General features: G+C 38.2%; 1 protein-coding gene across 2 annotated transcripts in view; it reads left to right on the top strand.

Annotated features, from left to right (window-relative positions):
- The window catches only part of FAT4 (FAT atypical cadherin 4), a 142,951-nt gene that overhangs the window by 70,437 nt on the left and 47,982 nt on the right, over positions 1-24,532 (top strand). For both annotated transcript variants that reach the window (XM_080591933.1, XM_080591934.1), the window contains exons 2-6: positions 2,515-2,646; positions 5,427-5,688; positions 8,292-8,642; positions 12,919-13,841; positions 14,601-14,775. In XM_080591933.1, coding sequence (XP_080448059.1) covers positions 2,515-2,646; positions 5,427-5,688; positions 8,292-8,642; positions 12,919-13,841; positions 14,601-14,775 — 1,843 coding nt within the window. The remainder of the gene's footprint in view (positions 1-2,514; positions 2,647-5,426; positions 5,689-8,291; positions 8,643-12,918; positions 13,842-14,600; positions 14,776-24,532) is intronic.

The following is a 24,532-nucleotide window of genomic DNA, read 5'->3' as shown; positions in this document are numbered from 1 at the left end:
CAACAGTGAATTATGAAGCAATATGTATTATCAAAGCCCTGTGAATAAGCAGCAATCGTGGTGTAAGCCCTCTTAAAAATAGTGGTCTCTGTCTAAAAATTTATCTCCTTATATGAGAATTTTTTGTTTCTGACATTTAAAGCATGTCTTTAATATAAAATAGTGTCTTTGTTTACTTGCCAGGTGATTTTCCGGGATAAAACTACTTCTATAAAATCAATCATTTTTACTTTTTACTTACAGTCCTCCAGAATCTGACTTTATAATTAATTCATTTATCTCACAAACCATACCTAGCCATCTGTATCCTTGGATTCTTATTATTTCACATTATGCAAGCTGTAGGCAATGCAGAGCTCCTAACCCCAAACCCCAGAAGTTCTCATACATTTTTTGTATGTTTTTTACAAAGAGCAATCTCTCATTGTGAAATTGGGTTCCGGTGGTGATATATCACCAGTAGCTGTAACATTGTAGTTGTGCATGACATACAGTGGTATTAATAAATAAATTGCAGAGCTGTGCAGCTGCTTTAGCTTGAAACTGTACCTGGTGGAATGCAATACTTTCACCAAGGAGTGTGGTTTGTTGTGCCAGTTCGGGGGGGGGACCTCCTTGGCAGGTGACAAAATCCTTCATCTGTCACTTCTGCTGTGTTTCTCCCCTTTCAGTGATTAATCGTCACCCTGGTGCAGCAGTCACTATGAAAACCATCAGTACTCTCTGAAAATTTGTGTCTGGTTATTTGATTGTTTGAATCGTTGTTCGTGATGCTCTGGTTAGCACTTCTTGTACTTCTATTGTCACAGGTGTGAATTTCACAATAAAACGTCTGGGTTAATTTTTCTCAGTCTATGAAGCACAGTACCATTTGTGAATGATGAAAAGAATTATATATGGTGTAAATAAATAATGGCCTCCTATAAAAGGCCATTTAAGGCATGTAGGCCTGTTGTTTTGTCTGCACTTTCAGCAGATTTCTCTAATATTCATTTAATATATCCTCTTTTTTTTTAAGATGTGTCAGTTCTCTTTAATGCTGTGGCAGGCTGTATGCCTGAACCTTCTTTAGAAACTGCCTCAGAGAAGCAAGGTGAGATCCCTGGCTTGGGAAGCCCTCAGAGGATCGATGGCTTTGGGCTGCAGCCACTGGGATCTCGGGGAGAGATGCTGCCAGCAAGCCTGGCTGACTCGGTTGTTCTGCAGACAACCGAGCCTCTGTCACTAACACTTATTTTTGGGATCGTCCCGGTGATTGTCAGCATGGTTTGGCAATTACTGGTCTGCTTGAAAACAGAATGGGGAAAACAACTATGGCAGATGACTAGAAGTAGTAAAAATCATACACTCCATATCACCAGGGATATCTGCATTGATCATATCCAGAGCAGGCCTGTATGTTTTCAACCAAGTACAAGGAAAACCTTGTGGTTTGGACAATGGCATGGCAACTACATGCAAGTACAAAATAATATTTGGCCTGTCAACCTAGGTATCTTCTTTAAGTCATCCTTGTCTTTGCCACCCTTCCTGTGCCATGGCCCTGTCTGCCTTTCTTTATTCCTTGATGAACAATTGGGAGACAAATTGGCTTCCTTCAGCTACTCAATTTTCTCTTTAGAGGTTCTTCAGAGTTTGGTGGCCCTTTAATATTTTGAGTCCAATACTAGCCCCTCCCCCCCCCCCCCCCCAAAAAAAAAAGCCAAATATTCCAATAAAATATTTGGAATATTGCATGTCATACCCAGCAATCAAGGAAAATCAAGCTCTACAGTTTTTTGAATTGCCATCAGCAGAGCTATGAGAATCCAACAATCCTGCTTATGAAAAAACTATGAATAAATAACACAATCTTTCAGAAACCATTGTTACTACTTGGGAAGGCATACACATACAGCGTGTGAAAACAGTATGTTTAGGTGTACATAAGAGAGTGGGTGCTAGTGGCTGCTCCTAAAGTAACATTTGTGTTTGCAATTAGAGGAGAGGTTTGAGAGAGGGAAAAACATATATATATATATATTTTAATATAAAGTACAAGGGTGTTTTTTCCTCCCTCAGAACTGAGAGATGCCAGTACATAAACATTTCAGAGAGAATTTTACACCACCTCATCTTTATGTCAAGCAGCATTTAATGGTTGAATGATCCCCTGCCCCGGGACTTGGCAGCTATCCTCCAGGGGCCGACTTTGGGGATTACAATGACAGTCTATCAGTGGATCTTTTCCAATACAAACTAGGCTAGGACCATTTAAAATCAGTCGCTATCAACAAGTCAAATTATCTTTATTTATGTTAGAGGCTTTCCTATGAGTATTTTCTAACAATGTGGAATTTTAATATCCAGAGGGGCTGTTCCTGTTGTCAGTGTTATTTGGGAATGTTCTAATTCATGTGATTAGGCACAATTTACCTGATTTCTTTCAAAATTATGTGATTTGTAACATTCAGGTCTAATCAACATCTAACTTGCAGTGCTCACACAACTTTTTCTGATTCTTCCTCTTTATAGGTGGAAATAACGCTTCAGGATATCAATGACAACCCACCAGTTTTCCCCACAGATATGCTTGATCTGACTGTAGAGGAGAATATAGGAGATGGTTCTAAGATAATGCAGCTGACAGCCATGGATGCTGATGAGGTAGGAGCATGGTTTCGTATCTGAAGAACTGTACTAAAAATGCAATTCTGGAAATGCATTTCTTTGAGGACACTGCAACTAAGGAGCTGTTAAGAAACCAGCAAAAACCTGCTGAGCTACTGATACTAAACAGCCAGTCAGCTTAGTGTGGGATATTTTAGTTTCTTGTATGTGTCAGGCGAGTATATCCAAATATAATTTAATGTATTCATTACTTTTGGAAAGTAAGTTATGAGAAAGTTAATCATATTGTTTCTTTCACTTGAACTGATTTTCTTTACACTGGGGAAAGACCTAAAAAGTCAGTATGAGCATGCAAAGAAGCTTGTGTTGTCATTAAAATATAGTGTTACACTTAACAGCAACAAGTAATTCTTGCATTCAAATAATAACGTAATTCAACCCCCTCAGGAGAATTTTATTTCTTTTTTTTTTTTGTGTGTTAGCTTGGTTATTCCTTCCGTGATTGTTAATTGATGTACTGAATCTTGCTTCTGCGTAGGGATGCACTAAAACACACCTGGGAATGGTATGAATGATAAGACCTTCTTCTTTCCTTTGTTTTCTGGGAGCAGTCTGATGTACAGACAGAAAGCAGGATTTTGGAAAGGTGCACAACCATAACAAAAGTTGTAACAGTATATATCTTAAGGTTAGGAAGAAGTAAATCTTAAATGGCCAATTTCTGCTGAGATACAGCAAACTGATATCTAAGATATTAGCAATGTATTATGCTCAAGCCTCTTTTGTGACCATTCCTGCTGTGTTATGCATTTCTGTCTTCTTTTTTCACATGTGCAACCCATATATGTAGCTCAGTAAATTGTGGGTGCATGAGCATGCTGCCTTTACTACATGCACAGCTGCTTTCAGAATCAAAGGTTTAACTTTAAAAGGGTGACAGAATGCTTAAAAATTATGGTTGAACAGTGTACACAAATCCCTCATAACTATTTTTCAATGATAGTATTAAGGCAGCAAATTTCAGCCCCTTGTCGGTTATAATAAAGTCTTTGTAGAGATCTGAGAGAAGATGTAAAGACAGATTCTAGCTGATAGATGTTACTAAAGGCTTTAACAATTACAACAGCTTCTAGTGCTTTGCAAATTCGTTTCAGACAGTTGTTGATGGGAAGTTTTTATACAGCTTTGTAATAGGTTTCACAAATCTTTTATTTTGCTTTGCTTCTCACCTAATTGATGTAAAGTTACTAATTTGATTAGGCCAGCATCACATGTAGCTGCTGTTTTAGCTGTGCTCTGTTAGGAGAAGGCTGCCTAGTAAAACAAATGGTGGAGAAACTTGGTCACTTCTGAAATCTTAAATTATTATCAGCTGTTTTTGTTAACCCACACAATAACAGGAAAACGTATTACATACCCCAGGTACGCCTGAGCACACAGAGTCTGTGTACACTGAAGCTCTGTGTGCAGCTGTTGGAGGCTGGGCACCTGGAGGAGGGTGTTTTCTTTTGAAATTTCATTTTATCAGTTAGCTCAATCCGGCTCTTTGAAACAAAACTCCAGAGAAAAGGTTTGGCACAAGGTGCTATCATAAGGCCAGATAACTAATGCTTTTCTCTCAACTCACAGGTACAAGTGAGTATTTATCTCCGTTAATTTGCTTTTTTTAGGCAAGCACATTTGAAAGAGCTGTAATTTCTTTTTCCCTGATCTCTTTGAATGGGGTGATATGTGGTGCCCAAACAGAAGGCATGGGGGAAACGGCCAGCTGCAGCATTCGTTGCTCACCAAAACACACTGCTGGGCATCACCAGCACGTGGAGCATAAGTGTGCCATTCTGGAGGCTGCCAAACTTTCAGTGCCCATTTGTGATGGGGCAGGGCTAAGGCAAAACACATTGTGTCACTATTTGAGTTAGAGTTGTTTTTTTTTCCCCAAAGTTTTAATTTCAACCCTTAAGGAAAAAGAAAAAAATATTTTTCTGTGTAAAATTACTTTTCCTTTATTTTCTTTTTAACCAAAATGCTCAAAGTGCACATGTATCCCTTTTTTTTTCCCCTTTATTTTGTTTCTTTTTTTTTTCCACACGGTCAAATGAGATATTTTGTTCAACCCCCAAAGCAAATGTTTTTGACTTCCAGGGACTGGCAGCACTACTCAAGAGATCAGAACTGTGATTTCAGTGACACATGACTTGTCACTTCGGGGCTGCTTATTCATGGGGATGAATGCATTTCCTTGAATAAATTGACCTTTTGGGGGCTGCTGTATGACACCTGTGCAGTCATTGCTCCCATGAGATTCTCCTGACCAGGAGCTGCTGGAGCTGGTGCTTGGCTCCCTCTTTGCATGCCTCCCTGTCTTCCTCCTTCCACCCCACCTCCTGTGACAGAGGGAGGGCAGAGCTGTGCCCACGGGCAGCAGGCTCATTTAATTTCACCTTCCAATTTAAAAGAAGAATAAACGTTAATCATTGGTAGAGGGAAGGTGTTGCATTGCCTGGTGATGCTGGCTTGAGATTAAAACAGGTATTAGGGCTTTGTGGTCTTGGTTGGATGCAACCCTTTTATGAACAGTGGAGCAAAAACTATCTGAACAATCTCGTCATTTCACGTCTCATAAATAAAAACTGTGTGCGTAGGCATCTGTACTGGGGGACTGACGCTGAGACTGGGCAGGAAGGCTGTTTATTAAAGGAAACCGTTCTGAAAATTTTCGCCAAGTGCAGTTACTGGAACGGTTCTTGCCTTACTGAAAGTTACGATGTGGTTTTCCTGGCAAATAACTTGATTTGACCACTTTTGTTTTTGCTTAGGGAGCCAATGCCCTTGTCACATACACTATTATCAGCGGTGCGGATGATAGCTTCCACATTGACCCTGAGTCAGGAGACCTGATAGCCACCAAGCGCCTGGACCGAGAGCGCCGCTCCAAGTACTCCTTGCTGGTTCGTGCTGATGATGGCCTGCAGTCCTCAGACATGAGAATAAACATCACTGTCAGTGACGTTAATGACCATATCCCCAAGTTCTCCAAACCAGTGTATTCCTTCGACATCCCGGAAGATACCACGCCAGGTAAATAGGAAATGACCCTAAAACTGACTGAAATTTTCTTTTTGTCAATCCAGAGGGATTTGAGGAGGAGAGAGAAAACCTCTTTCACTTGTCCAGAAGGCAGCAGTGGTCAAAGGCATCTCTCAGGTGGGATGGAGAGACAGGGGGAATCACATCATGCTGAAAGTCTGCTTGCTAGCAAATCAGTATCACTGGTGCAGTACAATAGGGTAACATTTCTTTTTGGGAAAGAGAAAAATAGTTGCCACTCAAAAAACAAAACAAAAACACAAAAACAAACCTTAGTTCCTAGATGCAGAATAGGAATTATGCCTGTATCAGAATGGAAACCTCTGAGTGCTACTATTAAAACAAACAAACAGAAATAAATAAATAAATAAAAACAGGAAAGTAATAGAAGGAAAAACTTACAGAATGGAAACACTATACTCTTATGGAAAAGATGCAGCGGTGATGCTAGTCATCTTCAGTGAATATGACTTATAGTACTTAATGCATTGAGGGTAGGATCACAAAATTGGTTACCATTGAGCTGCTGATAATTTATACATTGATTTCTTAATAGTATTTCAGACACACACTCAGTTACTAACCCTAACATCATATTTTCATAATATCATCTTTGACTTCTAGTTTTGACAACTTTTTGTACAAAATTTAACCTTTAGGTAATTAATTCTTAGATTCCTTGAATTAATTGCAAACCTTTTGAGTTGCTCTTTTCCTCTTTTAAAACTTGTTTCATTTGTAATAGTGGTTTGATGTTTACAAGTTAGGTTTTAAGCTAGAAACTATTTAGACCAACTAACCAAACAACAACAAAAACTTTTCAAAATTGTGCTATATATTGTGGCTCAAGATGAGAAATTAATATTTCTCTCAATAAATGGTTTCCAGTATTTTATACAAAGTGATTGCATAAAAGCAGTATCTGCTTTATTAGTAACTGAAGCATCTTAGAAACTTTTTCTAAAACATAAACAAACAAAGGAGATGTAAATGACATAGTGATAGCTTTGAAGCTTTTATTAGGGCTTAGACTCATGAGCGTGGGAGGCTCAGCTTGGGACAACGGAGATTACCCCCATGCCTTCAGCTTCTGCGCTCTGTCCCACAGTGACAGTTCCAAAATTCAGTGGTGTTTTGTGTTAAAGCAGTATACTGCAGTCAGCTGTGCTTCAGGAATTTGGAAGTAATGGAGACAAGACATCTGTGTACCATTGGGCAGTTCGGTTGCTGATCCCCAGCTATGCTATTCTCTCTTGCCATTCCTAGTCCTGAGGCTCAGTTTGTTTTAGCAGGAATAACCCTGTAAATGGTGAGCATAGTCCCCTCCCTGCTGAGACAAGGCTTCTCTCCTTAATTGCGTATGGGGTATGGATTTGTGCCTTATACCAGGCTCAGTGGTGGCAGATGCAGAAGGAAGAAACAGGCCAGCTTTGTATTAGAAGCGATGCAGAAGGAAAAAACAGTGTGAGATTTCCCCTCTGAGGGTCTGCTTTCTGTCCCAGAGGGTATGCACACTGAGTATCCCCCTTCCCCTTGCAGCCCAGCAGCTGTGGTTGCAAGTTGCACCTTCCCAGGGCTTCGGAGAAGCTCCTTGCTGCATTACCCTACCCCTGCATGCTGCACAGAGGTCAGCACCGCTCTGATCCTTCTTTGCTGCAGGCTCGCGGGAGGGTGATCCGATCCAGCTTTGGAACAGCCCTTTTTGCCAATTAGCATGCAATCAGAAAAGTATTAGGTAATCAAATGTATGGAAAAGATACCAGAATATTCAGCTGGATTAAACAGAGTTGTAGCACTATTCTTCATCCTGATGATAAGCAATTTTTGTTGTCACATTGCTCGAAAATAATTAACTGTGCTAGAGCAAATGTAATTCATCTGGTTCCAGGAAAAATAAGTTAAATGATTAACTTTCTTGGAAATGAGCTGATCTTAATTATAATTAGTATTCAATATACTAAAAACTGACACTGAATTTCCAGACTTTATTAAGATAGGTCAGTCATGTGAATGCAGCTATGCAGAAACGAAAACAATGGCACAAATTCATAAGGAGTTGAATTTCAAAAAACATTGAAGAATGAACCCCTATAAGGTTTCTGGCTTTCTAACCGCAGTTACCCTGCTAAGGCACTTTTTTTCAAAAAGTAGAGATGGGATTTTTAGTGTGAGTAGTGACATTTCAGTTTCTGCATTTAATAAGAAGTATATAGAAGGTCTCAGAACTTGTATTTTTCTGTGGAGAGAAAAAGGTCCTTTGAATAGCAGAAAGAAAATACAGAAAAGGAGAACAGCTATTTTTGCCCCAGCTGGTATCTGGAAATGCTCCTATTTAAAGATGAAACCAAATATTGCTGACCATTTCTTGGTGTATTTTTTTCAGTTGCCATTGAAAATAAACATCATACTGAATATTGTTCCTCTCAGCTTTGAAAAAGTTGTCACAAAATTTAGGCATACAATTCTGAGGCTTGAATGTTTACCAGCCAACACCTTTTGTTCTACAGAGATGCTTGTTAATGAGCACCGTCTGACCACATCGGTGATGTGCCTTTTGTGAGTGACTTGTTTTGCACTCTTCTTATGCTGTGCAGGTTCATTAGTGGCAGCCATCCTAGCCACAGATGATGACTCTGGTATAAATGGAGAAATCACCTACACCGTGAGCGAAGATGATGAAGAGGGTACATTCTTCCTGAACCCCGTTACTGGAGTCTTCAACCTGACCCGCGCATTGGACTACGAAGCACAGCAGTATTATATTCTGACCGTCCGTGCAGAAGATGGAGGAGGCCAATCTACTACCATCAGAGTGTACTTCAACATATTGGACATAAATGATAACCCACCAGTATTCAGCATGGCTTCATACAGCACGTCTTTGATGGAGAACCTGTCTCCAGGATCCGCTATTCTCAACTTCAGCGTCACAGATGCAGATGATGGTAGGCTTTTCCTTATATTCTGATGATAAATGCATATTTCACATTAACAGTGTATTAGAAGATCATGTGGAAAGGGCAAATTAGGGCTATCCTTAGGATGCCATTGTGTGCTTACAATTACTGCATGCTGTGTAAGTAGAGGTAATTTTTCTCGTATTCACATTAGGTTTAGGAGGGTGGCTTCATATTGCTGTTGTGGCAATGAATTGCAGAGGAGCTGCATTTTATCTAGAGCTAGTTTCAAGAGTTAAGCACCAGCAGACAAATCATGGTGTTCAGGTTGCACATTTAAATTAGACCTAAACATACTTTCAGGTTTGTTTTTTCTTTAATTTTATGATATATTCTCAGGAAGGTTCTGCTATAAGATATTTAATCTGCAATTATTACAGCACGTATCCTGAACTGTACCGTAACTTCTAAGTATATCATTAAGAGGATTGTGATCTACAGGGTATGGATAGCAGAGTTAAAAAAACTGACTAAAAGAGATCATGGGAAATTTTCTCTTTAAAATGAGCTTTAATCTTGGGATTATTTATGACATCTAGAAGGTGTTAATGTGTTGGAGTGCTAAAGATATGATCTTTATAGCTTGCTTAAGCATTTTGCCATATAATTTATGTCCAAACAAGAATAATTGCAGAATATGGTCATAAAATACATAAAAATGATTCCGTAGCATACTGCACATTAAGTGTCCACAGACATTACTCAGGGTGACTTAATACAAAATTATTTATAGCACTCACACTGACTTTACAGGTGAGGGATATTTTGTGACAAATTAAGCAAACTTCTCTCAACTGGAGGCTCAGGAAAGCCCATAATGTGTTACACTGAAATGTGGGCTTCAAGCACAAAGCACATATGTGCTTCAAGGAACCCCAGGTCATGCATGTATAACAACAGAGCTCATCAAGATTGTTCAGTGAAACATTTTTTTCCCTCAGGAAATGCTTTGTTCAAACTCATTTTTGTGGGAACATTCAAGTGCTGATGGATAGTGCTTTCAGTGATAAAGGATTGTACAACTATTTTTGAGATCAAACTGAGAAAGTGAGAGAGAAAAGTTTCCATAAGATAAGCCAACAAGCTAGAAATTAGACCTTCATGATATTGGTTGTTCTTGTATGGATCTCTTCTTCACCACTCTTGTCAAAGATTTATTTTTATGTAAGCTAACTATATATTGAAGGAGGAATTTGTGCTTGCATCTACATATCCAGGGAAGTGATTGCTCCTTCAGGCATGTAGAGAAATGGGTTTGTGTCTCATCTATCCCCTCTTATAGTTTGTCTTTTCCTGTCCAAATAATTTTGGTTTCATCACAATATAAAGTGGGTAGAAAATGAAGAAGGAAAAAAACCTGCAAACCTAACAACCAAACAAGGGGGAAAAAAAAGTTTTAAAAAATTAGGATTATGATGCTTGGCTTCAAACATTTTTGACAGTTAATTTCACTTAGCCATTATGGGTCTGTTTTCCTTTTTTCTTGCACCTCATACATTAATTTCCATCTGCATGCAATGTATGTGATCTGTCATAGCACTGACGTATCATTTTACATTCATCATGCACTCAATTAGGAAGGAAGCAAATGAGCATTTGAGGAGCAATGCCATGAAAAGTAAGATATCTATCTTGCTTCTTATATTTTCTGTCACACTGACTTTTCTAACAGGCTGGATTTAAAATTTAATAGAGCAGAAATTTCATTCCAAGAACATGCCAGGCTGAGTTCCCCAACAGATCTGCAACTTCAGCAAATGTGGTCGTCTATTTATATTTTTGTTTGAAGCCCCAAAACCTTTTATCCTGTGTTTTCTTGAATTTATCTGGAGTACAGAAATAACTAGTACTATACTGCACTGCATGTGATTCAGACAATGCGCACAAATATAATTTAATTGATTGTTTACGTTACATGATCCCCAAATTTGAAATAGCTCTGAAAAGACATTGTTTTCTAATGAGGTATACTTGTTGCTTTAGGATAAACACTGATAAAGAACAAATTCACTGTGATTGTGAAACAGCTCCCACTGTCATTTTCTTGTTTGATGCACCCCTGGGATTTATGTCAGCTTGAACCATACAAATCCATAGTAAACATCAGCTCATCTACAGAACAATAAATGACTCAGTTTCCTTAAATACATTCATTTTGATATTCATATATATATATACATATATATATTTACATATCTAATTAACAGAAAAATAAATGCTTTTTCTTGGGACAAAGTAAACATATGTCAATTTGTTAAAATTTTCCTGATGGCAAAAGCCTGCCAAATTTCCCTGTTAGACTAGGAAGTTAGACTCTATAGCATACCTATAGACTGTAGGTATTTTTATTTATGGAAAAGAAAAAAAAGAGTAGGATTTTTTTTTTTGTCTCAGTAAATAAAGAAAAATAGAAGCGAGATCTTTAAAAGACCATCATGGAAACCGGTGGCTTCATATCTGAGCTGTTACTCAGAGTTTTACTGTATTAACACTGGAATGAAATAAGCCCAAACCTAAGCAAAGAGGATGCCCCTACATTCACCATAAGAAAAACCCAGCCCCTAACCTGGAGAGAGAGGGTGGATGAGGTACATAATTCCAGATTTGTGTGCTGTTTGAAACAGAATAGTTCATTAAGTGGCAGTCCCAGCTCCAGTGATATTTAGGAAAATCTCCTTCTGCTTCAGGAGAACCACAATTTAATCTATATAAACATTACCAATGTTAAGACCTATGAGAATACAGGACAAGGAATGAGAAGTTACGTGGAGGTGAGATAAAGAACAAGTAGTAAATTTAATTGTATTTAAAAATAATAAAAAAAAATTTTCTTCTGTAAGATCTAATTCCTACCCATTTCCAAAGTCAATCGCCAAAATCTTGAATTGCCAGAAAGTACTTTACTGAAATCAAAGACTTCTACCTGTATAATTAATCATTTTAAAGTACAGCCGAACAAAAAATAGAATAGTACTACATTTTCACAGTAATTCACTTGGTCAAAGTAACATAGAAACACTAATATCTGGTGTACAAATGTATTTTTTTTTAAATTGCGTTAAAATATTTTGTCTTTCATGTTTGGTTCTATTTACTTTTTAATTAAGTTTCTACAAGAGAAGAAGAGAAAGAGAAAGAGTAGCCACTGGGGAAAAGGCAAGTAGGACTAGAGTTCCCAAGTCTGAGCTTAATAAACATCATTGATTAATAAATCGAATACAGGGATAATTTTGATACCAAAACAGTTCAGCTGGAGGGAAAAGAGCTCCTGAGTAAAAATGACTAAATGCACAATGAAGTAATCAGCTGCTTAATCAGGCGGCTTGGTTTCTTTGCGTGAAAATGTGAGTTTGAGGGGTAAATGAGTAGTGAACACTTTGTTAATCCGCTAGTCATAAATCACATTCTTCATGACCCAAAACAAGAAGAAAAAATCAAAAATAATTAAAATATTAATAATATGAATGTATACTATATTTAAAAGTGTGTATATATGTAATATTTTATTTTTTTTTGCTGTATGGCGTATTTAGGGACATTTTGTAGCCTTGTCAAGACTCACAATGCATTTCCCTCACCAAAATTATAAATCACTCCCTGACCATAATTGCTAGTTATGTTTCAGTCATAAGATGAAGGCTGTTCATCTCGTATTTTTGAACACTATTCCATGTATGGTAAGCATACCTCTCCACTGTATTCACTCTTGGCCTGCTCCATCTAGGCATGGCAGTTTCTGTTTTTTTTGTTTGTTTTTAATTGGGTGGAAGAATTCATAAAATAATTAAATCAATGATAACTTTGTAGCCTAGAAATGGGAAGAAAGGAGCAAAAAAGCTGTTCTGTAAGAAGCAGAACTTTTGAGGTTTGGTTTCTGAAAGAAAACGCTTTAAATCTTTTGTCCATAACCATCATAGATGGAACAAATTACACGTGTTCTCACCGTGAGGCTCCTGCTGAAAGAAGAGACAAGCTCTGATGGCCGTTCCCTCAGTGGGCACTAGTAGGGCACTAATTAGTGCCCTAATTAGTTCCCTCTAATTAGCAACATCCTTCCCTGTCTCTCTTCAACTCATGTCAGAATTTAATTATTTCAAAGGCTTCTGTTCCACCATGAAACTCGCCTGAAATTAGCTGATGGGGAAGCTGAACAGGCAGCATGATCATATAATCCTCATTTTGATAGGAAATGAGGCTAGAAACATTTATATCTAGGTCAGTGAGATTAAGTCATGCTCTTTTCTTTTTTCTCCTGCCCGACCAGGCCCCAACTCGCAGCTGTCCTTCAGCATCACCTCTGGGGACAGTGCAGGACACTTTGGCATCGACAGCAGCGGGGTGCTGAGCATCCAACAGCCTTTGGATCGGGAAAGCCAATCTTTCTACAGCCTCGTTGTGCAAGTCCACGACATGGCCCCTCTCCCGGCCTCCAGGTACACAAGCACAGCCCAAGTTTCAATCATTCTGCTGGACGTGAACGACAGCCCTCCCAGCTTTATCTCTCCGAAGCTGACCTACATCCCAGAGAACACGCCGATAGATACGGTTGTGTTCAAAGCACAGGCAACTGACCCCGACAGCGGTCCGAACAGCTACATCGAGTACAGTCTGCTTAGGCCTCTGGGAAACAAATTCAGCATCGGCACTATCGATGGGGAAGTCAGGCTAACCGGGGAGCTCGACAGAGAAGCTGTGTCCAACTACACGTTGACCGTGGTGGCTACCGACAAGGGTCAGCCATCTCTTTCTTCATCTACAGATGTGGTAGTTATAGTCCTCGACATTAATGATAATAACCCCCTTTTTGCACAAAAGCTTTATAAAGTAGAGGTGGGAGAAAATACATTAACGGGGACAGATTTAATCCAGGTACTTGCTACCGATGGAGATGAGGGTACAAACGGGCAAGTCCGCTATGCCATCGTGAGTGGAGATACCAATAATGAGTTTCGCATCGACTCTGTGACGGGGGTGATAACAGTTGCTAAGCCTTTGGACAGAGAGAAGAAGCCCTCCTATACATTGACAGTTCAGTCCTCCGATCGTGGAAGCAGCCCAAGGACTGACACCACGGCAGTCAATATTATTCTGAAGGATGTCAATGATTATGTTCCCACATTTGAGCTTTCTCCATACTCCGTGAATGTCCCTGAGAATTTAGAGATGCTTCCCAAGGTCATTCTTCAGGTGAGTACGTTCAGCAAATAAATATGTATTTGCTACAACTATTAGTGTGCCTGTATGTTCTTAATATGTAGTGTCTTTCCTCCACAATTAAAAAAAAAAAAAAAGACAAAATTGAAAAGTTCTCTTTTGGCTGTAATCTAATATGCATTGGTTGTTGTTTTGTTTTCCTATTTGTTTTTTTTAGTTGTTTTTTACCAAAATTTTATATTAGGCTTTGAAGGGTCTTTTTTTTTGTCATTGTTTTCACCTGACCTATCTTCCTACGCACACTGGGACTTTAAGAGTTTGGTCTATTCTCTCAGGTCAGTCTCAACTTCGATGCAACAAATCTCTCAATCTGATCATTGCCTACGTAGGATGAGGCTCTGATCCAAATGTTGAAAGAGCACTAAATGGATTCAGGCGGCAGGACGTGCAGTGCTTTCTTTGATACTCAGCTCAGCTTATACCAAGTCATCTGCGGTTTTCACTACATCCCAATGCAGTCTTTACTATGTTTATGCTTGAGAAAAATAAGTAATTAACTATTTAAAAATTTTCAAAATTTTCAAACAATGCTTTTGAGTCCATCACCACTGTGTTAAGTCTTTGTACAATTACAGATAGTTTATAATAGCCCTTAAGGCACTGGGTTTAATTCAATCCATTAATTTGGATTAATGTCATAGAGAATATTTTTTCCTTCCCAATAAAATTGTGCAGACCGTGCACTTACCAGATACTGATATTTCTCCCCATATCTTTGTGTTGCTTTTGTAGGTTGTAGCAAGGGACGATGATCAAGGCCTAAACAGCAAGCTTACATATGTTCTCGTGGGTGGAAATGAAGAAGGAGCCTTTATTCTTTCAGCCAGTGGAGAGCTCCGCTTGGTGCAGAGCCTGGACCGAGAGACAAAGGAGCAGTATGTTTTACTCATCACCGCTGCTGATTCAGGTAAAATGCACAACCTCTTCTGGTTAAATCTTGTATCACTTGAAAACATTGTATTCTGGGTGTAAAAGAAATACTTTTATGATGGTCTGAAATTGTGCTGCATGGAGATTTGTACCCAAGTTTCAGTTTAGATCTCTGGGGTGAAATCTGGGCTCACGTGATGTCAAAGGGAGTTCAGTTTCTGGAAATCAGGATTTTATCCTTATGTCTAGTTGTGCGATATTAGGACTCACTACAGCTTTAGGCGGGTTGGTTTATTTTCCCCCATAGTAGTAAGTGATCCTACCTGGGTCATGACAGCCTCATGAACAGCAATGAAAAACTGTATAATGTTGTCATTGGAAATGTGCAGACAGGTCAAATCAATGGCCAGAAAGCAGCTATGGACTACTCAATTAATCTTACTGAAATGTTACCCCTGAAAAGTAATGACAATTTATATTTCAGCATTTTAATTTTCTGCTTTGCTCAGCATCCAGTCTTACATTTGCTCCAAAATCCCGAATGTATTCTAAGTTCCCTCAGTTTAAAACACAGACATGAATTCTTGTTATGAAGATTAATCACATTTTTACTTTAGGTGTCTGAGCATAAAATTTGGTTGCAGATTTGGGTATGAATATTAGTAACAAAGACATTCTTCATCATATTCTGGACTGATCTCCAGTCCCCCAGAGTCTGATGGGATGTAATTTATTGCAGAATTTGTTCTTACTTTCTAATAATAAAAATAGAAGCAATCCCAACTTGTTGACAAGTTGATGCAATTTTGTTTTCTGCCATATTGTGTGCAGGATCTTATGTCAGTGACAATATCCATGGCTTATATTTTCCTATTGCAGCAGTGCTCAGGTATTTCACAGTCTGGGCACAGCTGAAGTTGTGAAACAGTTTTAGGACTTGACGTATCATTTGTCTTGTACTTTGGCTAGATATACTATATTGCATTGTATTTTTTTACACTGGCTTTCCACGGTAAAGTATAGCTGCAAAGTGTTCACATGTGACTTGGATGTGCTTGGATTTGAATATCCTTATGCTCCTTCAGAAGCTGAGGCTGGATATAAGAGAAAGCAGATCCTTGAAGCCTGTTTACTGTCCCAATCCAAGTTAGCAGGACTGGGCATCAATTAGGACCCTATAGAACATAGCCCTACACAAAAAATACACGATGTCTGAACTGGTAAGGGATGTGTCAAGTGGAAAACAATTATTACTCTTCCCAGAAAAAGGAGCAAGAAATCTGTTTCACCCTATGTCTAGCACCATGTATAAGCCAAAAGTTTGACAATAGCATAATCTTTTCCTAAACTCTGGTTCCTAAAAAATATGAAATCCCCCCCAAAATTAACCCAACCATAGCAAAGGAAAATATTTATTTGTGTTGGGAGACTTCTGACTTTCAACTAGTCCAGAGGAAATTTTAGTTCATGAAGTGTGCATGGGGCCTTTGCCTTAAGTAGCTGACAAGAATAGCAGCATATTTCATTAGTTCCTATGTTTAAAAACACAGATATTGTGCTGATTAAGCATAATTTGAAGATTTTTTATATAAAATAATAGCTATGTTATCATAGCAGCATATTTCATTAGTTCCTATGTTTAAAAACACAGATATTATGCTGATCAAGCATAATTTGAAGATTTTTTATATAAAATAATAGCTATGTTATCATAACGCTAAATCACAAGATATTACTCCCTCTTGTCAATATTAAAAGATGCTAGCAAAAGTTTTCAAAAACAGATGCTAAATAGTAACTTAAAGTGAAGTTTAACTGTTCTAGAGTATTTGTTTTATTTAGTTAAATGTTTTAATTAATTTAATTAATAAATTAAAAAGTAAATATGAGATAGAGTATGCTATCTAGAGTAACAAAAGTTTACAACCTGACTAATGCATAGGCATATGATTTGCTATAGTTTTTACCAACCTTGTGGATAGAGTTAGGCGGTATCTTTTGATCAGACTGTAGACTTACCCTAAATTCATACTGTCAAAGAATGCATTTAAAACTGTTAGTTATGATTTATCTAAACTAAAGTACCATGGGAAAATCTCCTGGTCCTGCAGAAGTCAATGCCAAAAATTCCCTTGATTTCATGGAAGCAGGTTGTGGACCACAGTCATAACAGGTACTCTGAGTACTCTAAATATATTACATGCTGAGGAAATCCTATGGGATCCCTGTTATGTTTAAATTAGTCCTACTGAGTTCATCAGTCTAGGTGGTAAAGAACACTCTGGCATATAATTTGTTTGAGGCCTCTTAAAGAGTGATGGTTGTCACAAAAAGGTGGAACAAATGGACCAAGCTACAGACTCTGAGATTTCTGTCTAGCTGTGTCTCGAATTTTATATTACTATATATTACATTATCATATGTCGAATGTACACGCACTATCGTAGACATTTGGCAGCCGAGTTAGAAAAATATTTTGGAGGAGGAAGCCTCTTTTAAAACAAATTGTAGCTTATCAGAAGAAGAATTTATTACTTTAAAATATACAAAATGTTTTAAAAGCTACCAGTATGGGTGTGTGACGGATATCCAGGTGCTAACATACTGACCTTTGCTAGTTGGTGCATTCATTAAATAAGGTAGTTCTGGCTGTACTACCAAAATGATGGCAGTGACACTATCTTAAAATGTGTAAGAAAAGTGTTTCAAATATTACATTCTTGAGCAGCTGATAAACATTTATAGAAGAGATTCTCACAGGCATGTCCAGTTCTTTGCCTCATGTAATTATTTCTTTCTAGTATCTTAGCTTGAATTTGTTAGATAATGCTTCTGTTCCTAGACAGCAGGATCTTACATAGAGTAAATTCAGTGAGAAACACACATACAGAACTGTGCTCCTCAGGAGGAAAGCAGTGCCTGCCAAAATGTTGAAGAAAGCAGGCGTGTCTGAATTCATCCACATCCGTATTATCTCCAAAAATAAATCAAGGGAAAGGTATTCTACTTTGCACTTTGAGTATGGCTTTTATTAGCTGTAATAAACAGTCTTTCGGGTTGCCTTTAGCAGCCCAAGCAGCAGGCTTGCCCATATATGGTGCATCTTATTTATTTTATTTTTTTTTTTCCAGATAAAAATCATGGTAGACGTCCAGATGCAGTTAGCTCTGGAAACGTCTGGGTAGTACATCAAGGGCAAAATTCTGCGTCCAGCCCATTTCCCATTCTTTTTAGGATCTACATCTCAATTTTTATATGCTGCACTGACTAATTTAAAACATTCAAGGATGATACCTTACTCCTATAGAAGTCTATGCCAACTCTTCCCTTTGTTTCAAAGAATCAGACACAATACATGCTTAGAAGCACCTTTAGACATAAGGACTGAGGGATTCTCAACTTTTTGGATGTCTTCCTGATCTCCCTAAACATAATCAAGGATTTCTTACTTATGTTTATTATCAGTTCATCAGTTTGTGACTGTGGTTCTTATAGTTCTTTTATAATGTTTATTAAGAATTTGATGGAAAAATTAATTATTTTTATCTAGAGGTGTCAGTCTAATATACTGAAAACAATCCATGGCCTCTCTACAAGGCGTAGACACTTTGCTCATGCACATTGCTTCACCCTGTACCTTATGTGTTTTGTAACACATATTGGCAGGACGTACCCTGAGTCTATTTGTAGCAGATGAAGGATTACGACATGGCAAAGCATCAGCCCTCATATGTGAAGCATGAGCTAGCTAGCTAGCAGGGCTGCGTGGGATCGGGTGCCCGTGCTAGCTGGGGAGCCTCTAGGCTTCAAAATGCCGTGCAGGCATGCTCTCCCGGAGCCTGGATTTAGGTTCGGGACGTGTGAGAAGAGTTCATGAGTTACTGAGTATTAAGAGTTGAGCCGAGCTGCTCGTAAGAGTGCTGGGCAGGTGAGACGGGCACTGCTGGCAGGACAACTTGCACCAGCAATGGGAATTGGACACTTGTCGGAAAAATGCTTTCCCGAGGATTATTCTCAGACCAGAAGTGAGTGTCATGATCTGTGTATCGTCCTGGCTCTGGTCCAGCTATTCCTTGACCTTACCTGCTATCCTCCACCTAGTCCTCAAGGTAGATCTTGGGTCTACAGAGTTTTCCCTCTCCTCTGGGGGAGGGCAAAGACTGATAAAGCATTTTCTGGTGCTTAGATGAGTGTGGCAGATGACACAGTGAGTTGTGGCCACGCAGTCTGCTTCGTGCCCAGTTTCCATGACACAGCCTGCACAAAGGTTCATGATTTCAGCCTCTTCCCTCACTTTTGCATTTCCACCTTACTTCTTGGTCTCAGGAGACTTCTGCTCTAAGCAGTAAGGTTTTACAAAGAGGCACAAAGCATCTTCCGAAGCTGTACACCTGTGGCTTTGTTTGAGATATAAAACATAATTCAACCCCAAAGTTCACCCATCCCAATTTAGAGCCCCTCTTGCAGCACAAGCTGTAGACCAGAGTGTGTGAATTATAAATACAGTGACAAGCAAAATGATGGACTGTGGAATAACACGATAGTGTTTAAATTGCACATGCTCCCCCAAAATATCTGCTAACATAAACGCCAAGAAACCTACGTGCAGCTATTTGAATGTGTCTTTACAGGACTGTTTCTACCACATAAATCATTTGTTTTGCTTAGCTCTACCCTTCTTCGTGGCAAAATGGTTGAGAAGAGAGACTTTCTAAATTATTTTTTTCACCCCATCTGGTGGGGACCCAGCAATGGGTAAACATTCAATCTTGGCAGCGTGACAAGGACTGGTGCAGCCGCTTTTATCATCTGGGGCTTTAACTCTTTGAGCCATTTTCTGGAGAAAATGTTAGCATTCCAGCAGTCCTCCTCCTTTTATTTATTGGTCACAGGGAGGTAGAGTAGCACATCTGGAAACCTGCTAGCTGCCCGGGACTACTGTTTAAATAAACTGCAACCACCATATCTGTTTTGGTTGGACATAACGGCATGTTGCCACAATAAAACCAAAATCACAATGTGATGTTTCTAATTAGCTGTGTTGCTGTACATTTTTTAATTATTTTGTTAAATAACCTATTTACTGATTTAGATGAATACTTCTGAAAGAAATGAATCAGTGGACTGATAAATATATTTAGCTAGCTGATCGTCGTATACCTCCCTGGCCTGTGGAAAAAAAACAACCATATGTTTTTTCTTTACAAAATGTTGGCCCTCAACTTATGCATTCTTTCCTTCAAGAATGCAGGAGGGCAACCAAACATAGAGGTTATATCCTTCTCAGGAATTCTCATTTGACATATGCTTTTGGTTCACTTCAATCTTAAAATCAAATTAAATCTGACAATGCAGTTGTATTGTTCTTCTCACTCTTTCGTTTGACACGTTTTGAAGTATTTCCTGGTTTGGGGTGACAAGTAAAGGACTGTATTTTCGTATTAGAAAAACTTCAGCCTCTTTATTTTCCAGTAATAGTAGGAAAGAATCTCAAGGGTTAACATTTTGCGAGATTTATATGACTGGGCTTAAGGACATTTATACTCATCCTGTTTTCTTAGCATACACTGGGTTTCTACTTAACAGGCAGTGTGAAAAGATGTTGCCTTAAAAGAATGAGTTGTATTTTTAAAACAAATTAAACTATTTTTAAATCTTGGTGCTCTCAAAACAAACAAACAACTCAAAAATCTCCTTTAGAAGTGGCTTGTTTTCCATGTTTTATATGTTATGTCTAAATATGCACATCACTTCGGCCATTGGTGAACTAAATGAAGCTGACGTGTGCTTACCTTGGTGCTTAGCAGTTTACATAATGAATGCTCTCTTCTCTGCTCTGTTTTATGCCACAGCTGTTCCACAATGAATGTTGGTTTCTATCCCAGCCCCATTTATTTCCATACTGTTAGGGAAGCTCTTCCTCATGCCAATACTATCTACTTTGAGCCTAGTTTTGCTATTTTACTAGTTGTATTATTTTTACTATTGTGCTACTGGTACTAAAGCTATTGTTTTAGTAGTTTAGCATGTCTTTTTATTTATTTATTTCTGAAGCACACTGGAGGAGAACTGGCAGCAGCCTCATCAGGGAGTTTGCAGCATTTATTTTGTGTTACCATCATCTAAAATCAGGAGAGAGGGAAATAGCAGCTTTTTTTTTAATTGTGGAAGGCTAATAGCAGGATCCTACCGTTTCTGAGGGCCTAGAAACTCTTGGCAGTGTTTTAATTTTTCTTTAGAAGGCAACAGGCTCAGAAAAATGTTTAGGCAGCAGGAGTAAGGCGAAGTCAGTTGGATGTCCCCCAGGGAGTAATTGTCAAGGAAGAGAGTGTATTCATGTCTATATGATGTGACATATTTACTCCCCTGAGGAGATGAGGCTTTAGCCCATCCCTTCAGAGGACTGCCCTACAAGATGTGTAATCCAGCCCCAGAATACCATTTGAGGGATTTGGTCTTTTATTTGGAGTTAAACCTTCTTTATTAGATCACTTTTTTCAAAATAGTTCAGCGAGAGTCTCTGGGCTAAATCCAAGTGTATGTATTCCCTGGCGTGGGGTGCGGGAGAGGTGTGTGTTCAGATTGGCAAAGGGCTCAAGCTGGTCAACACAAACTAAAATACCTATGAAAAGAAGGAAAGTTACTTTTTCACTTAGGTTAAAATCACAGGCAGAACTTCAGCTTTGAGACCAACGTCAGCTGATGGCAGATTTTATCTGGACAAGGCAAGCAGAGTTAGAAATGCATGTTAAAATGTTTATCCTCTTTAGTTCAGGCATACTTCTGCTACTTTTAGAAAAGTACTCAGTTTAAGTACATGCCTCTCCATTCAAACATTTCTTGTGTTGAGACTGTGGAGAACCCAGCAAGTCATTGGCAAGTTTAGTTCAAATGAGATAATCTGTTTTTAGCTGAAGGTTGCTGGATGAACTGGTTTCCATTTCATTGTCTTCTGATTTTGATTGGGTTAGAGTTAAAATTCTTCTTTTGGTTCATCAAAAATAGTGGTGAGAATTCCCGTACCTATTAATGAACATAATTTGATACCACGTAGAAAGAATGAATAATGAGTGTGGATGACGTTATTGCTTGCTCTATGAGGTTATTGCATTATAAATGAAGGAAAGAGGAATATTCTGTACTTCAGTGTTGTTTGTCATTATACAGGATTTCTTACCACAAAAAATATTTATAAAATATTTGTATATTTATTTGTAAAAGTAACAGAGGAAAAAAAAAAATGGCTACAAATAACAGCTTTGCCAGGCATGTGTGTGCCATGAAATGTTGAAGCTGGTTTCTGATTCTTTTTAAAGCGTTCATTTAATAAAAGCAATTAGCATCATCTTTAACTCAGTATTACAAATTTATCTGATTAATAACAGAAAATATTTAAAATTTTAATGATAAAAGTGTTGAACTATGGGATCGACTGTACTATGTACTGTATTGTGTGGAAGACATAGTTCAAAGAACTCTTACCACTCAGTTTTTCAAATAGCTTATCTACTTAGTAGGGATGTTTCTTCTCCTTTATTTCCATCCATGCTTTTGTTTAGACAGCTCGCACTGCTGTGAAATACTTTTCTTGCTTTCATTGAAACACCATTATTTTCTCAAGTTGTACAGTTGTGTTTTGTGTTAGTTTCTTGAATGTCAGCCCATGTTCGCAAAAGATTCATTGACACCTACTGTAATATGTAGCAAATACAAATGGGATTCAAGCGTGAAATGTTTATTCGTAGGCCAAATAAGATTAATAGACACTTTTTTTTTTTACAGTTCCTTATTTGCTTTCTGTTCTTTCCTTTGTTTTTCCCTTTCTCACTTTCTGCTGCTGTTGTCTGTCATGAATTTATTTCATCTACCTTTGTGCTTCTACTGTGACCATGCTCCCAGTTCACATCTAGTTCCACTGGCAATGGTTTCCTTCTGCCACTGGTCAAACAGAAAGTACCACCATGCTTTATGGATTTTGGATTGCCAGCTTGATCAGCAGTCAATCCTGCTCAAATCAGCGTGAAGTACATTAAACAACCCAGATATTGTCCTGATCCTCAGTATCATCTCATGTGTAGGATCTTAAGATCTATTTCTCTCAGCCCCACCATCACTGCAGTACAGTTTTATTATATATATATTGGACAGTCATGTATACAATATGTCTGCTGATTACCAGTAAATGGTTGTGGATGTATAGAAGGGCAGTGATGAAAAAGTGAGAATTGAACTTCAGAAATATGCCATTTTAATTTTCTTTGTGTTTTGCGCAGTACAACAAAAATACTGTGCATTATTGATCCAAATGAATGAGAACAGGACTGTCAGACATTTAAGCTGCGTTCCGTGTTTTCCTGGCTATTTTTTCTTTACTATTATTATTTCTTAAAATGTTGTTGCTAGTTAGAGGGGGAAAAAAGTAGGTATATCTGTTTGAAAAAAAAAAAAGTTTCATTTATATAAACTGGAAAACGAGCAAGAATATAATGCTGAATTTGTAGGATTTAGCAGTCAATAAAAAACTTCAAGGAAAAAAGAACTGTTAGTTCAGAAATTCTGAGGCTGTTACACTCCTCTCATCTATTCATTCATCCATCTCGCTATGATTAGCTTGGAACTCTTAAATGAAAGTTAGTGTAAAATGTTTGCCCTTCTGCTTACATCACTGTTATATGAAATCCTACTGCAAATGTGCTCAGTTTGCTAAATGTAATTTGTTTTTCAAAACAGTAAGATAACGAAAGTAGTCATTATGGCATGGAAGGAAAAAATTTCAGCCTTTGATAAATAGTAAGACTTTTCCAGTCATAATTATCTTAAACCGTTTTCTAAATAAAATATAACACCTTACAAATTGAAAGTTTGCTAACTGATTCTTCAGCAACAAATCTACAATTTCAGGAAGCCTTAATTACAAGGATAAAATCAGTAAAACATTCACATATGGCCTGAACACTTATCCTGCTGGTTAATCTTTGCTATTTATAAAGGGTGTTTTTAAAGCATAATTCAAAATCATGCATTACAGGAATTTTGCTGTGGGATATTCAGGAGTCACAAGCAGTCAAAAATTGACTTAGTCAGCAGTCCCTGCAGGAGCCAGCTTCTCTGTTTTTTCTGTTTACAGCAATAACTTATAATAAGGACAAGTAATTTGGCGGTTTTAAGAAAATACTTTTTTTAAATCTCGGTGCCTTTAAGTTGTTCTTTAAATCTAGCTACAGTCACCAGAGGCCCTGGTGGTGTGTACCGTCATGCCTCCCCTTGGAGAACTGCGTGCACCGTGGAAACATGGAGATGCACCCTAAAAGCAGTCTTTTACCAGTTTTTGTTACAAGCATTGTATTAAGTTGTGAGAAATTGGCCTTTTTCTTGTGAAACTTACTTGGAAGAAGGCAATTTTTTGCTCTGGAATTAAATGCAGTTCTTGCAAAGAAACCTGTGGTAGCTTCATGGATCTTTTCTAGGCACCATCCCCAGTGAGTGACCTGTAACTTAGACATTAACAGATTTCAAGTGTTTGTCGAGGGTTGTACAGCACATGAGATAAATGGTTGTGGCTTTTGTGAAAGGAAAACAAAACCTGACAGTCACGAGTTGCTGACATCTGCTTATATCAGAAGCCCAGCATCCATCTGCATTCTGCAGCCAGAATCTTTCAGCCTTTCCTTCATCAATTTTAAAGTTTGCTAAACAAAAGTAGCAATGGGGGAAAAATGCTAAACTGGAGGAATATAACAGCTACTGTTTTTCAGCTGAATAAATGATAAATTTATAATAATGTGGATGGGTAT

This window comes from Anser brachyrhynchus, assembly GCF_964034855.1.
Source record: "Anser brachyrhynchus genome assembly, chromosome: 4".
Classification (NCBI taxonomy): domain Eukaryota; kingdom Metazoa; phylum Chordata; class Aves; order Anseriformes; family Anatidae; genus Anser; species Anser brachyrhynchus.
Note: the sequence above shows the minus strand (reverse complement) of the source record. Positions and strands in the feature narration are given on the sequence as shown.